Below are 14,299 nucleotides of genomic sequence, written 5' to 3'. Positions count from 1 at the left end.
GAGCTTTGACCCTTTAGATATTGTAGATACTCTGACACTTGACATTGCAGTGCCCAGTTCTTTTGTGGATTTACCTTTGTTTTTCTAAAGGCTTAAATGTTCCTACCTCAAATATGAGGATTATGAAAGCTGGTTTTCTGAAGCACTTTCTGGCCCATAAAAGAAAATTCTTTCTAGATATTATTCAGTAACGATTTAGGTCTTTTGGGTATGAACACTATTTCTAGAAAGCAGTGAGTTCCTAAGTCTAATGCATTCAAAGGATAAGCAATTACTTTGCTTATTCTGGAACTCTGCATTATCGCTAGGAGAGTTTAGTGCTCCCTGAATCAGCGTGGGAGAGCAGCATCAGAGATTATTGCTGCTCTTTTGCTGGGAGAGGCAAAAGAAGGCTGAACATCCAGAATTCACAGCAGAGCTAAAATGATTCAGAAACTGTCAAGCATATCAGCAGATTATAATATGTATCTCTGATGAAGGCCTAAGAGAATAAACATTCTCAAATAGGGTGCTGAAAGCAGTAAAGTGACTTACCCTAACATCTTTAAAATAGCATGTGCAAAAATTTTCCACTACTGTATTAAAAGACCTTAAGGTGCACAAGGACACCTATTGAAACTTTAGAAAGTGCTAGAATTAAGCTGTCTCAATTCATTCCCTTTAGTTTTCATTACATGATCATATCCCATTTTTCCAACCAGACCTCTTAACCTAAGAAAGCCCTATGTTTCATTTATCGTACATTATTCGAACCCTACTCTAAATACAGAATTGTTAAATTCTCAGTAAGCTTTCCTAGTTATGCCATCTAAGCAGATTAGGAAATTATTCTATTAGGAAACAGAATCGATTAGCATGTTACAGTGGGTTGCAAAGGAGTATCTTTATTGCAATTTCATAGATGGGGGGAAAAAAGAGAAAAAACCTTGCAAAATTTCGGCCTCTTAGTTTTAGAGATCCGTGCCTTGAGTTTGCAGTAAACCGAAGCAATTAGATGACCCTTCACGTAGGCAGTCCCCTGTGCTCTGCTGCAACATTAAATGTTCGGTACTAGTGTTTCCAGATGGATATGCGGGCAATGAGGAATGAGTAACTAGTGACCATCTACGAAAAGTTCAGTTAAGATGACTCACATAACATGCACAGGATCTCTGTGGAAGAAACAGGAATAGAAGCAGTTCTCCAGAGCAAGCTGGCGCTGCTCTGCAGGGCAGGCACGCTCCTCATCTCCCTTCCCGCCTCACGGTCCTACGATTTTCAGAGCAGAGACTCTTGACACTGTGAACCATAACCTTCTGTATCGCTGCTTCTGCGTGGGATTTCCGGGATTTCATCCGAAAGGTGCAGGCAAGACAGTCGCGTAGGGCCAGGGGGGCCGGTTACACCCCCAGGCCCTGCCCTGTCGACACCCACCTCCTCACCGGAGCCGCCTCCCCAGGCAGGGCACCGCCGCCTTTCTCTGGTGCCCACGAAGGGCGGGGGAGAGGGAGGAAGCCCGGGGGCCCCCATCCAGCTACCAGAGACACAAGCGCCTGGGAGACATCACTCCTACACGCCGCCTCTTGCGGGCTCAGCACTGCGAGGAGCAGAGAAGCGCCCGCCTGCTGTGGAAACACCTTCCACTGCCGGACGCCCCCTCCCAGCCCTCGCGGCTCCTCCGCCTCACGCTGCCTTCGCTTGGCCACCCCCGGCGGGGGGGCGGCGGCGGTTGGCGCGGCCGGAGGGGGGGGGGAGGGAGCCGGGGCCCCCTGCCCCCGCGAGGACGCGGAGCGCGGCCAAGGGAAGCGGCTGCCCTTCCCGGAGCTGGCAGGAAATTCCTGACCCGCCCTGCGCGGAGGAGGAGCCGCGGAGCCCCGCCGCGGGGTCGCCGTTCCCGGCCCGGCCCGGCTCGGCCAGCTGGCCGCGAGGCGGGAGCGCCTCTCCCCGGTGCCGCAGGCGGCTGCCCTGCGCCGCAGGTGAGTTAGGCCGGTCTCCGCCCCTGGCGGCGGCTCCTCGTGTCCTCAGCGCTATCCCGGCGGCGGCGGGCGCCGCGGCCGCCGCCCGCTCCCCCCTGAGGGGAAGCCGCGGTGCCTGGTTAGGGACGCTCCGTGGAGTTTCTGCCTTGAATTTTACTCCTTCGGCGAGCCCCGCCAACCCTTTGCCTTGCCTTTAATCCCCGATTTCATTTTTTTTTTCTCCCCCGGCAGCCGGGTTTTGGCGTGGCACGGGCAGGTGTAGAGCAGGGGGGTCCGGGGGCAGCGGCCGCCGCCGCCGCCTCGAAACCCCCATGGCCGGCTGCGCCGGAGCCCGGCTCGGCTCTGCTGCGGGCGCCGCCGCTGCAGCGCGCCAGGAGAGTAGCCGGCGTGGCCTGAGCAACAAATACTGAGGTGCCTACGTCTTGGGAGAAGGATGCTGCTCCTGGCGGGTGTTTAAAGCTTCGGTGTTAAGGCCTCCTGTTCTGTGTTTCTCTGGGAACGTGTCGATTTGTGCAGAAATCTGCGCGCAGGCCCGCCGCAGCGCGGCGCCTCCGCAGGTACGCGTGTCTGAGGTCTGGACCCTGGCAAGGGCGGCCAGACTCCGGCCTTTAAATCCAGAGTTGTACGGAGATGAAGTGTTACTCCGGCTTTCTTTTGAACAGCTGAAATCTGTTGTTTAACCTCAGAAGCATCAGAGTAAATGAGAAAACACTGGAAATTCCAGTGTGGTTTCTGTATCCTTTGAAGTTTGGCTGTTTTTTTTGGCATAACCTTTTCATATCTCTTTTGCTATCTAAGCGTTGCATGCCTGGGCCATTCGTTACTCTAGCAGAGTAAACCAAATCATAAAAGCGTTAGAAGCAGATCATGCCTTAAAAACATGGTAAAACTATTCTCTCTCTTGGTATGAGCGGCTGCAGTGTTGTGTGATTAATTCCGTATGGTTGTTAGCCTTTGCGTTTTTGGGGGCAGGAGCAAGCCATTCTCAGTTTGTTAAGCACTTCACATTTTTTAGACCCCCTATTTTTCTCTCTTTAATTGCCTTTTTATCTGTATCGAAGCTTTCGTGGGACCATAAAATACATCATGTTTTCCTGTTTTCCCGAAGCTCTTTAGAAAACCAACAACATGCATTAAAAGAGCTTTCTGTTTTTCCAAACAACAGGAGATACAGCTGTCCTTAAGTAATGAAGTGATTATATGCCTGTCAGACCTTAATTATATTCTACACCTAGCTTTTAAAAACCTGTTGTTCACCCATTAGATCACAAAGGTTCATTAGGTCCTTTCAGTGTCTTATGCACAGGCATATTTCCAGTAAATAAATCAAGAGTAATTGAAACCATCTTTAAATTTGCCTGGGAGAAAAAAGGTTGCGTGCAAGGACTAAATGAGGAGTTCATCCATTTCAGAATTTGGCATCTCAGCCATTTATTTTCTCAGTTCAGAACTGTTGCAAATCATCTTTTGGATAAACAGCGTGACATATATTTTGAAAAGCGGTCTGTTTGGTAGGCTGCTCTGGCAACTGGTGCTTTACCAAATCTCTGTAGGTTTCAGCTGACTTGTTGCTGTCCCCTCTTTCAAGGGGGAATAAAGCCATCTCATTTGGATGTTGGTTTGCAAGTGAAGATGTCATATGGGGGAGTGTAGGAGTCAGGAGAGCAGAGAGTTACACCTCTGTGCAGTGATTTTGTACAAATCAGTGACTTAGAGCATTCTACTTCATTTTAGGCGCTTAACTAGCCACGTCTCTGTTTAAGAGGAATAAACGTCTCCAGAGAACGAGCTAGCCCACCTCCGACCTGGTTTTCTTTCTAGGAGTGCCCCTTTCTCTATGATGGCATGGAAAGGAGCTTATGGTAAGGAAAGGAGCTTAGATTTTGAAGCTAAACACGTTAGTTGTGTTTGAGACCTAGTACTGCATGGTAGGAATTTGAATTGTGGTTCCTGTCCTCAGTCTGTCTGCCTGTAAAGCAGAGGGAATGAGAACACTGGATGAAAAATGTGATAAAATTTCAAAGTATAGTTATGTCATTATTGCATGTGCCTCACTGACAGTTAGTCCTCTTCCGTAGCTGATTTAGGACAATTTGTCCAATTGATAGTGCTTATGATTTGGTGCCCTTATCTAATACCCTGGAGTATTCTCCTTTAAAGGAATAAGATGTTTTCTGGATTGTAGAAACGAAAGAACTTTATTTTCCCAGCCTGCGCGCAAGCTCTGTTTCATTTGTAACTGGCAGCTGTTTTTAAATAAGCAGATCAAAGGGTGCTGAAAGTTTTATAAAGTCTGGGTTGGAACATGCAGCTCTAAGGAGATGAATAAAGGCAGAGCTCCTCTGGGGTCGGATGATGTTAGATGTTCATAGCCGGGGCTTCCTTGTCATAGGTGCGGGTCTTCCAGAGCCGTAGGCTTCTGCTCTGGGGTACCGCAGCGGTGTGCGCGCCTCGGTAGCCCCAGCTCCGAGCCACTGACTCCTGAATATTGAAAGTCAGATCCTGAAAGATGTTGAAATGGAATTTTGGTGCTTTAGTGCCTTTGACGAGAGGTTTGACGAAATGTTTATCTTAGGCATATTTGCAAGATGAATAATGGGAATTTTTTTTCCCCTCTTGTCCACAGAATCACGAAAGAATTGGGCTGCGTGGGATTTCATCTAAGCCAGCCTTTTGCTCTGAAGCGGAAACAGCTTACGTAAAGGTGTTGCTTTAACGTATTTTCAAACTGCCTGTTGAAAGAGATTTCCTCTCCGCCTGAGGTAATGTATTCCTGTGCTGTCTCTGCTTCTTGAATGGTGGTTGTTAGATTGCTGGGTCTCTGAACAGTTCCTGTTGCTGCTGAATGTTATCGTAGTTACTGCCAGCTCTCAAAATTGCTTCTGCCCTACTGATGTATCTCTCAGTATTGGTTAATTACAAGTTTGGTTGGGGAACCCTGAATCCAGTTGTATCAGTCTTGTCACACCCCAGGTTACATGTCAGGGGAATTTTTCGCATTAGTGGAATTATGAGTAGGATGTATATTCATGAGTGAAGAAACAATTAATGGTGTAGGCTGGGGACTGACAAGACATCTGTTTACTTTATTCCCCCACAGGTGTTGAAATGTTAGAGGGAGGGAGAGAATTTTTTCTGTCAAATCATCTTTCACTTATGGCTCAGGATTATCCCCCATTTCACAGATCATTTTACAGAGTGTCCCAATTATCAGATTCTTCACGGGAGAAGCTAGAACTGGAACCACTGTTGTTATTGCTGGTAAAGAATAAAAGCTGGCTGGGGAAGCTGGCGGAGTACATATGTAAGTTGTCTCTTTTTGAAGGCATGCTGTTTAAGAAAGTCAGAAGGATCAAGGGGGAACAGTTTACCTCCGATTCACTAGTTTGAAGATTGAAAATGTATTGCTATATACGCTAATATAGAAAGTCACAGTCACTGCTTTTGCCTTGTGCGTCTTGGATCCTTTGGGTAAACTGTGGACCATAGTCTAGCCTTCCTGTATTAAAACCCCCCAAAAGAAAAACCCAGAAACAGCAATAATTTGTGTGTATTTTGGGGGGCTGGATTCCACTTTAGTTTTCGGTTAGGGTTGGTAAGCTAAGTGTGGGGCTTTGTTGCTAAAATTTCATCTGTAATTCAATTGCAGATATTAGTCTAGGTTTTCTTTCGGCTTCCAGCCGTCTGCTAGGCCTGGTGGTTTCTAGTTGAGAGCGTTCATGTGATTATCTCTTCCCACAACTCTCGCTCTGCTGAGTAAAATCACAGCAATAGCAGGAGGTCACCAATAACCATAATCTAAGGAATCTCCTTTTGCTGCCATTTGCGTGTTTTCCTGAGAAAAGGGAGAGAGAGATGAGATAGAAAATGAAAATGAGAATGAGCGAGAGAAAGAGAGAGAGAGAGAGAGAGCAGAACGGAGTAGCTGAGGGGTCAGAAATTGGCAAAGAGTGACTGTAGAATGAAGACTAACAGAAAAAGTTCTTACAAAGAAAGTGCAGGTAAAAACAGATTACACGTGTTGGTGTTTCCCGTGTAAGGATGTTTGTTTTGTTTTGGGACCCATTTGAGAACCTTGTTCTTCATCTTAGTCAAAGATATTATCTGTAGGTTTACTTTTTTGTCAATATAATTTAAATATATAAACATCAGTATGAATACAAATATATAAACAAATACAAATATATACATGCAAAATCAGAAATAATTTGAAGAGATACATTATTTTATTTTTGATATGGAAAATTGAAACGCGCTAAAGTAGCATTCATTTTTAAGAGAAAGAGCAACAGGCTCAGCTTCGTTCTTGTATACGCTCTCTTTATGTTACAAAACTCCAGTGTTGGATCTTAGTGCAAAGCTTCCTCTGCATGTACTTTAAGCCTCCTTTACATCATCGGAGTGTTTCACTTTAGTATAAATACTAACATGGAGGGCTTGATTCTAGCACCATTGTATTGAGTCATTCATTAAGTTATTATGGAACTTTTGAGAAACTAAACAGAATTCCTCAGGTGTGAGAATCAGTGTCCATCCAAAATATCTAGGTGCTAGCTAATTTATAAAGACATAGAATAATAATCATGCAGGCACACAGTAAGATGACAGAGAGCAGCCTCACAACAGAATCATAGAGTGGTTCCATGATTCTCTTACAAGTCTGCTCGTTGTCATTTTTTTTAAAAGGTTCTGGAGATTGGGGGAAGTTCCCAGTGACTGGAAAAAGGAAATGTTACACCCATCATCACGAAAGGACAAGGACAAGAAAGAAAAACTGGGTAACTACAGCCTAGTCGGCTTTGCCTCAGTCCCTGGGAAGATTATCGAGCAAGTTTTCTTGAAAGCCATTTCCAGACACATGAAAAACAAGAGTGTGTTTGGGAACAGACAGCATGGATTTACCAAGGGCAAACAGTGCGTGACCAACATGATTGCTTTCTAGGTTGAAATGGCAGGCCCTATGGACAAGGGGAGGACAGTGGACGTTAATGATCTTTCATAGTATTCTTGTGGTCAAAGTAAGGCAACGTGGACTGGATGGGTAGACTACAAGGTAGGGGAAAAACTATCTGAGCCACAACATGTCAACACATCAAAGTCTGTCAGGTGGACAGTTAGGGTGGTATTTATTGGGGGTCAGTGCTTGGGCTAGTGCTGTGTATCATCTTCATCGATACCCTGGATGGCGGAATGGAATACACCGTTATCAAGCTTGTGGATGACACCAAACTGATGGGAGCAGTTGATACCACTGGCAGGCAGGGGTGCTCTTCAGGCAGGGTGCTCTTCAGGGGGACCTTAACAAGCTGGAGGAATTGGGCTGACAAACCTTTTGAAGTTTAGCAAAGACAAATGCAAAGTCCTGTTGGATGGATGGAGCAATCCCACACAACAGTGCAGTCTGGGAACTGAGAGTAGTTGCTCTGCAAAAAAGGACCTGTTGACCTGAGTCAATGGTGTGCTCTTGCGGCAGTGAAGGATAACCACATACTGAACTGGGATAGCATGAGCGTAGCCAGCAGGCCAAGGGGAGTGATTATGCCCTTTTATTTGGCACTCATGAAGCCACATCTAGGTTACTGTGTCCGGTTTTGGGCTCCCAGTTCAAGGAAGATTGACAGACTAGCGTGAGTCCATTAGAGAGACACCAAGAGGGTTTGGAGGCTAAAGCACATGGAAGAGGAGTGGCAGAAGGAGCTGGGTGTGCTTAGCCTTGAGAAGAGAAGGCTATGGGCAGTTCTAACTGCAATCCTTACCTAACTAACGAGCAAATTACAGAAAAGATGGAGCCATGCTTCTGGCAAAGGCGTACAGCAAAAGGAGAAGAGGAAATGAGCACAAACTGTAGCAAGGAAAATTCAGCTTGGATTTGCTAAAACAGACCTTTACACTGAGGATGGTTAAGCACTGGAACAAGTTGCCAAGAGAGGTTGCGGAATCTCCATCCTTGGAGATCTTCAAGACTCGACTGGACAAACTGTTCCGTGATTCTGAAATGGACTAGTGAGATGCTATTGCAAAATTATTTTCATGACAAAAGTAACTAGAAAGGAAAAAGTATTCAAATGACGTGTCTGCTGTCCATATTCAAAATCACTGGCATGAGAACTTCTTGATCTTCCCTGCAATTCATGGCAACAAAGTACCCAGGAATTCCAGGTTGGAGCATGGGGACAGAGCATGACTTCTCTTAGGTCTAAAATAAGCTTAGCAATGATTCATCCTCAGACAAAGAACTATGGCCTGCTAGTGTGGTATTTCTCGAAGAACATAGCTTCATCTCTTTTCAGATTGGCAAATAAACAACCAAACTATTCAGCAAAACAACAGTTGTGACTGTCCATTTTCTTGTGGCGTTTGATGGTTACTCACTGTTTCTCAGAGGTAGTGCTGTCTCTGTTTCAGGAGGATTAATTATTCAGATACCTGAAAACATTCCCTGTCTTCTTGTCTTCAATTCCTTCAATTCCTTTGTTATTCAATTGATCTTACTTTTGGCAGGGATGTAGTTAGTCTAATATCACCTTGTTTTTTTTTTTTTTCTTTAAACGAAATTGATTGTGTTTAATACCACTATTGTGATTCTCTTTTAATCTTCTTAATCAATGCACAGATTTTAAATGATTGCTTTGTAAAAGCACTTAATAATTGATATTATAGAGTAACTGCTTGACATGGGTTGGTAATAATTACCGTATGTGGTTAGTTGTCAGTCATGAGCAGAAGTTTTGGCATAGAGATGATTTAGGTGAAAATGTTACTCATATATTAAGAACTACTTCTTTTTTTTCCTCTAATAACATTTTATTTATTTAAATATATTTCATATTCTCTTTTGTTAGAGAATTCCAAAACATTACCTGTAATTAGATAGCTATAATTGCACGTGCATATTATCACAATTTATCATACAGTATTACACTAGATTGTTAACTTACTGAATAGCGACAAGCATTGTAGCTGTCTTCAAAATATGTTTGTGTTATGATGGGTGGTTAGATGTTATATTATGTTGTCCTTTTGTAATGTGCAATATTCGTACTATGCAGCAGTAAAAATGAGTTAAGGCATGTCATTAACGAAACGATAGTGTAAATGGTGACTTTGATAAAGTAGTTGTGAAAACCTTTTTAGAGCAGAAAGAGGTTTGGATTTGTTTTCATAAATCAGCAGTAGTTTAAAGAAATAGCCTAATACGTCATGACTTCCTCAATAATTTCCCATTGGAATAAATGTTAGTTTTAAGTGATACATGACAAATAGGTGAAATAGCTTTGTGTCCAACTCAAAAGTTGCTGACAAAATCAGGAGTCCTGTGAGGCCAGGTTTTCTTCACGCTCATAAAATTAAATCAAGAGTTATGCCACTAAAACTAACTGAACTACCCCTGTATTAAATTAGTCTTAGTGCAGAGAATCCACTCCATTGACATTAAAGGAAGTTTCATTTTCCCTTTTTTTTTTTTTTTTTCTTTCTGAAAAAGGGCATATGAGGTTTGGTTTTGTATCACTACACTTTAATATACTATATAGCATACTATAATTCAAAACAATAATAAAGTACTGAAGAGTTACCAGACGTTTTAACATAATCTGCTTTGAAAAAACTTCCTTCTGTGTCATTTACTTGCCATTCATTACCATATAGCAAAGGGCCAATTCTATTGTGTTTATTTCAGACAAAACGTATATCAAATGATTTTCCCTTTTAGATATTAAATTTGATCAGCTAATAAAAAGAATAAACTTTATATATAAAGAAGCAGATTTCCCTTAGCTGGTTCTTGCAACAGTCGGTCGCGTGAATTAGATCTAGGTTCTCAAAAACACTTAGATTCTTTATTCGTATTTATTTTAGTATTGTCTAAATAGTTTTGAGGTTATCAGTATAGGGACAAGAAAGAAGCCCGTACATTACACAAAGCAATACTCGCTTTTTTAATAGGGGGAGCTCTGCATGAAAAATTTGTGATCACAAGAGGAAAGTTAGCTCACACTGGAGCAAGGGTGCGTCTTGGGAGGGGTGAGTCCTGGATTGCAGTACTGCACCGAGGACTCTTCTGAATTTAGCATTCAGCAGTCACCTGTAGAGCCTGGCAGAAAAGGGTTGAAATCTTTTCTTTGGAACCATCAGAGAAATTCAGAGCTTCCCAGAAATACAGGGAATCGAAGGCACGGTCATTAAACTCAAGTATCTTCTGTTCTGAGGTATTAAATTTGTGGTTTTATTTTGGGAAGAAATTCTGGAGTGAATTTCTGGCCTTTTTGAAATCAGTAGATGTTCTGTCCTTGGCTTTAATGGAGACAGAAGGTCACCCTCCTTATCTGTTCTGCTAAGCAGTTCCTGCTTCCGTTATCTCCTCTGTAGATGACATGGAAGTAGTGGTAGAAGACTGTCTTTATCAGTATTCTACACAGCTCCAGAAATGTAAAATGTGGAAACTGAAAGTTCAAGATAGCTGTGTTTCTCTGTGTTCCTGTTGCTGTTGTTTGGACTCCTGTACCCTTTCTGCCTGTGAGCTTTAACCATACTACTGCTGATTGTTTCGTGGCTGATATTAACCATTCTCCTCCCTTTAATGACTTATCTGTATGTCTTCCTTCTACACTGGGGAATTTGCAGGTGATCTATGTCTTACGAGCTCTGACAGTTGGTCAGTCCCTTAGGACTGAACTGTGCAGGCCAAACAGAGTTTGACCTGTTGAAGTGGGAGACCGCAAGTTGCGGAAGGGTTGCAAGACAGGGCTCTTCAGTGCTTGAGAAGACAGTCTTTCTAGAAAAGGAAGTTGCTAAGACTTCGAGATGTACGTTTCAACTCCAACCCAACTGGAACCCTCTATGCAGTGTCTTGCTGCTGGCTGAAAACCATGCTCGTCACTGAGGTCGGCGGGACTCTTCACTCAGGCTCTCGGGTGGAGCTGAATCGTGTTCTGGAAACTGCAAGACCTTCAGCAACTTTGATACTACTTTTTCCGTGTGAGGATAAATCTCTTGGTACTTGTGCAGGAGGAAAGCCAAAAATATGTCAAGACAAACTTAGCTTTAATATTCCCTGGAAATACACAGAGGGAAAGCTTTGAAGATTTTCTATGCTTTATTTGGGTAGGTTGAATGGAATTCTGAGTGTGGCAGATTCTTTCCTATACTGTGATCAGGTCCTAAAAAACAGATTTTTTTAATTCTGTGTCCATTCTTCCTGAATTTCACATGAATTGCCTGGAGTGTGTGTGGGTTCTTTGTTGTTTCTTTTTCTTAAATACGGTAATAATATCTGGACTATTGTCTGGCATGCATTTCTCCTAAAATAAACAAACAAACAAACAGAAACGCCTTTTCTCCTGATAGGTCTGTCTGGTGCAGGAAAAGGTGGATGAAGGATGAATCGCTTTGTGTTTCTGGCAGTACTGATCTCCCTGAGGACTGCATACTCATATCAAGGTAAGTGTCATTTGCTGCTTTTTTTTTTTTTCCCCCCCTCCCCTTTGGAAGGCATCTACAACAGCTGGAGCTTTGGACTTGGTTCATTTGTAACTCTCCTCTGATTCAGCAAAGTTGCATGCTTAATCAAATTATCCTCTTTGGTAAGGAGATGAAGCAACCTGTAGGATTACCTTTTGTAAATCTCATCATGGAAAGTTGTCCGTTTAATCAATAGCTTGCAGTGCTGGGAAGCCAGAGTGTATTTATCTGTTTCCCCTATGTCTTACATGGTTTTGATCTGTACTCACTCTTTTTTAAGTAATTTATTTCCTCTTTGACAACTTTTATGCTTTTTTACATCTTTCCTATACTTTCTTTTTCTTATTTGCCTTATCTATGTAAACTGCAGCTTTTCGGCTGGCTCCTTTTTTGGTTGTGCCACCAAATCTCAGGACCAGATTTTTATTTCTTGCACTTTAGCTACATATCTAATATATGTAAAGAAAAAAGGACCTATGCATATTTCTAGAGAACAAAGCTGAAGATACGGATAACTTTCCAGAATGCTCTTTACACACTTGCTTCTGGTAATAGCAGCATGCATGGCTCTACTATGTTTAAAAAAAAAACAAAAACTTTTTAATTGGATTTTATATGACTGCCCTTAAGAAGGCAAAATTTATGAAGCTATAGTCTGCATTATAGAAATTGTGCTGCGTTAATTAAGAAGGTGAAGGAGGGAGAGGGTTTTATTTTTTTATTATTTGCATGTACTTGGTACCCTACAGAAGGGGTAATATACGTTTCACATTTTTTTGCCTCTCTCCTCTCTTCATCCTTGAAATTCATGTGTTTGCTTTCCATTCACTCAAGGTGCCAGTTCCTCAGTTTTGAAACTCTATTACCAATATCCGTACAGTGGCAAAACTTTTTTAATGCAGGCAAGTCCAAACAGTTGCTGCAATACAGTAACTTTGTCACTTGTTTTCACATGCAGTTGTTGAGGGATAAAGTTACTCTCTGTTGTTAATCAAAAAGCTATTCATTTAGTTTGAGTTAACTTTCAAGTTAAAGCAAGCCTTAAGATGCCATAGTTATTTAACTTTCCTAGGAGCTGAAGCTATAGATTATAACCGTGAATGCCACAAACGTTTCTACATATGTAAATTATACTGCAAAACTCTTTAAATTCCTCAGTGATTTTCAGGGTCTTGGCCTCTAGAAGAGTCCTTAGTTATATTGTTTCTTCTGGGTTTTTTTTTTTTTTTTGGTACTGTGGTAATGTCTATAGGCCCTGATGAGTGCTCTGGACTTTATTATGCCAGGCTCTGAAGAGCATAAACTTGAGAGAAGAATATAAAAGAGGGAGGCAAGCTCATCGTTACAATAGACATGGTAGGGACACTTGCAAATAGAATTGCCTGGGGAAGGAGAAGAAAAGGGGATCAGGAAAATTTGGAAGATAAGCAGGGATTTCCTTTAATGATGCACCCTGAAGGAGGAAGTAGAGGTGTGAGGGAACCATGCAAGATTTAGTACTTTTAGAATCTTTTACAACTAACCTGTAGTTTCATTAGCTAATAGTTGAGCTAGCATACAGTAACTTTTCTTCTGCCTGTTTTTATGCTACCATACGTTGTTTAATATATCTTCATAGCAGCACTGTCAAATGGACAGGAGCTCTTTTTCTACTTTTCTCCAGCTGTGTTTCTCAAAGCAGGCAGACTTGCCCTCTGTGTTGTGTAACTTGTTAACTCTCAGCTTAGAGTTATATCTACTAGAAGGAAGTGCTGAGCCACTTTACTATGGCAAGACTGAGGCTTGAGTTTCTCCCTGCACTGAAGAAAGGCAGTCTCTTTCTGTCTCAGACTCAGGAGATTTGTCATGAAGGAACTGTAGCGCAGACAGGGGTGATTATTTTAAGAGGTATTAGGGCTGCCTGATGTGAGGTTTTGGACTTGGCGTGGGAAGGAGGGTCTCTAAGTACAGAGAGTCAGTTATACCTAAAGAGCAATTTGTTTATGTTTCTGGGGAGAAGAGAGGGTTGCATGTTGCAGCTTTAGCTCATTTACATGGGCAGATTACGCAAGTCTGTAAGGTTTCAATTGCACAGCCTACCTACCTCCTCATAGCGCCCACAAAAATTTGAGTTCTCTGGAAGAAAAAGTTTTTAAACTGTCATAAAAGAGACATGATTTAGTTCTGTATGAAGCAACCATAGTAATTTTATCAAAACCTGGATTTCTAAACCTTATTAGAGAACAGCTATAAGGTATCATATTTTTCTCTTTGACAAGCCTATTATATCAGTAGCATACTCGGTTTAAAGGTCAAGTCTGGAAAATTACATAGGTCTTCTTCAAACTGTTGTCCAAACCAATTTATCATGTGTTTAGGCATGCCCGTTGCCAGCCTGTCAGAACTGTAGGGCATCTAAGCGTTCTGGCTTTGGTATTCTATAAAGGAGCTTTGAAAAATCTGACTTCCATGCTTGAACCTAGCTACAAGTAAGTGTTCAGCTTTAGCCTCCCAAGTTTAGCTAGTAAGTTCAATTGTTAAAGCTGTGGATTGTATTTCTGGGTACTTGGAAGCCCTGAAAACTCAGAATTAAAAAGAAAAAAAAATCTGTATTTAAAAACTGGGAAGCAAAAAAAACCCAGCAAAATGTAAAATATGGCAGGCAGGTACTGTACTAGTACTGTCCTGGTCAACCAAATCCTCTGTATTTCAGTTTGGAAGACTTGTTAGTTTGTATTAACATGCTAAAGGCATGGTCAATGGGAGTAACATCAAGTCATGCAGCATGTTGTCATCCCATGTTGTCATCTGGCTTAATGATAAACAGATGTTGTAGACAGCTTCTCCCTAACAATGTACGCAGGGGTGGAGCCCTCTGGGACACTTTCTTGGGGTGCTCTTCAGTT

General features: G+C 42.4%; 1 protein-coding gene across 6 annotated transcripts in view; it reads left to right on the top strand.

Moving 5' to 3' along the window:
- The first annotated feature begins 1,758 nt into the window (after positions 1-1,758).
- Positions 1,759-14,299, top strand: part of LOC104147795 (oncostatin-M-specific receptor subunit beta) — a 38,046-nt gene continuing 25,505 nt past the window's right edge. For 2 of the 6 annotated variants that reach the window (XM_068924725.1, XM_068924730.1), the window contains exons 1-3: positions 1,759-1,955; positions 4,582-4,717; positions 11,301-11,393. In XM_068924725.1, the coding sequence (XP_068780826.1) occupies positions 11,333-11,393 (61 nt within the window). In that variant the 5' untranslated portion in view covers positions 1,759-1,955; positions 4,582-4,717; positions 11,301-11,332. Of the gene's footprint in view, positions 1,956-3,689; positions 3,818-4,581; positions 4,718-6,641; positions 6,734-10,919; positions 11,058-11,300; positions 11,394-14,299 lie in introns of those variants that run through there. The other 4 variants (XM_068924726.1, XM_068924727.1, XM_068924729.1 and 1 more) reach the window with 4 other exon arrangements.

The sequence above is a fragment of the Struthio camelus genome, chromosome W (assembly GCF_040807025.1).
Source record: "Struthio camelus isolate bStrCam1 chromosome W, bStrCam1.hap1, whole genome shotgun sequence".
Lineage (NCBI taxonomy): Eukaryota > Metazoa > Chordata > Aves > Struthioniformes > Struthionidae > Struthio > Struthio camelus.
This window is presented reverse-complemented; position numbering and strand designations above follow the sequence as displayed.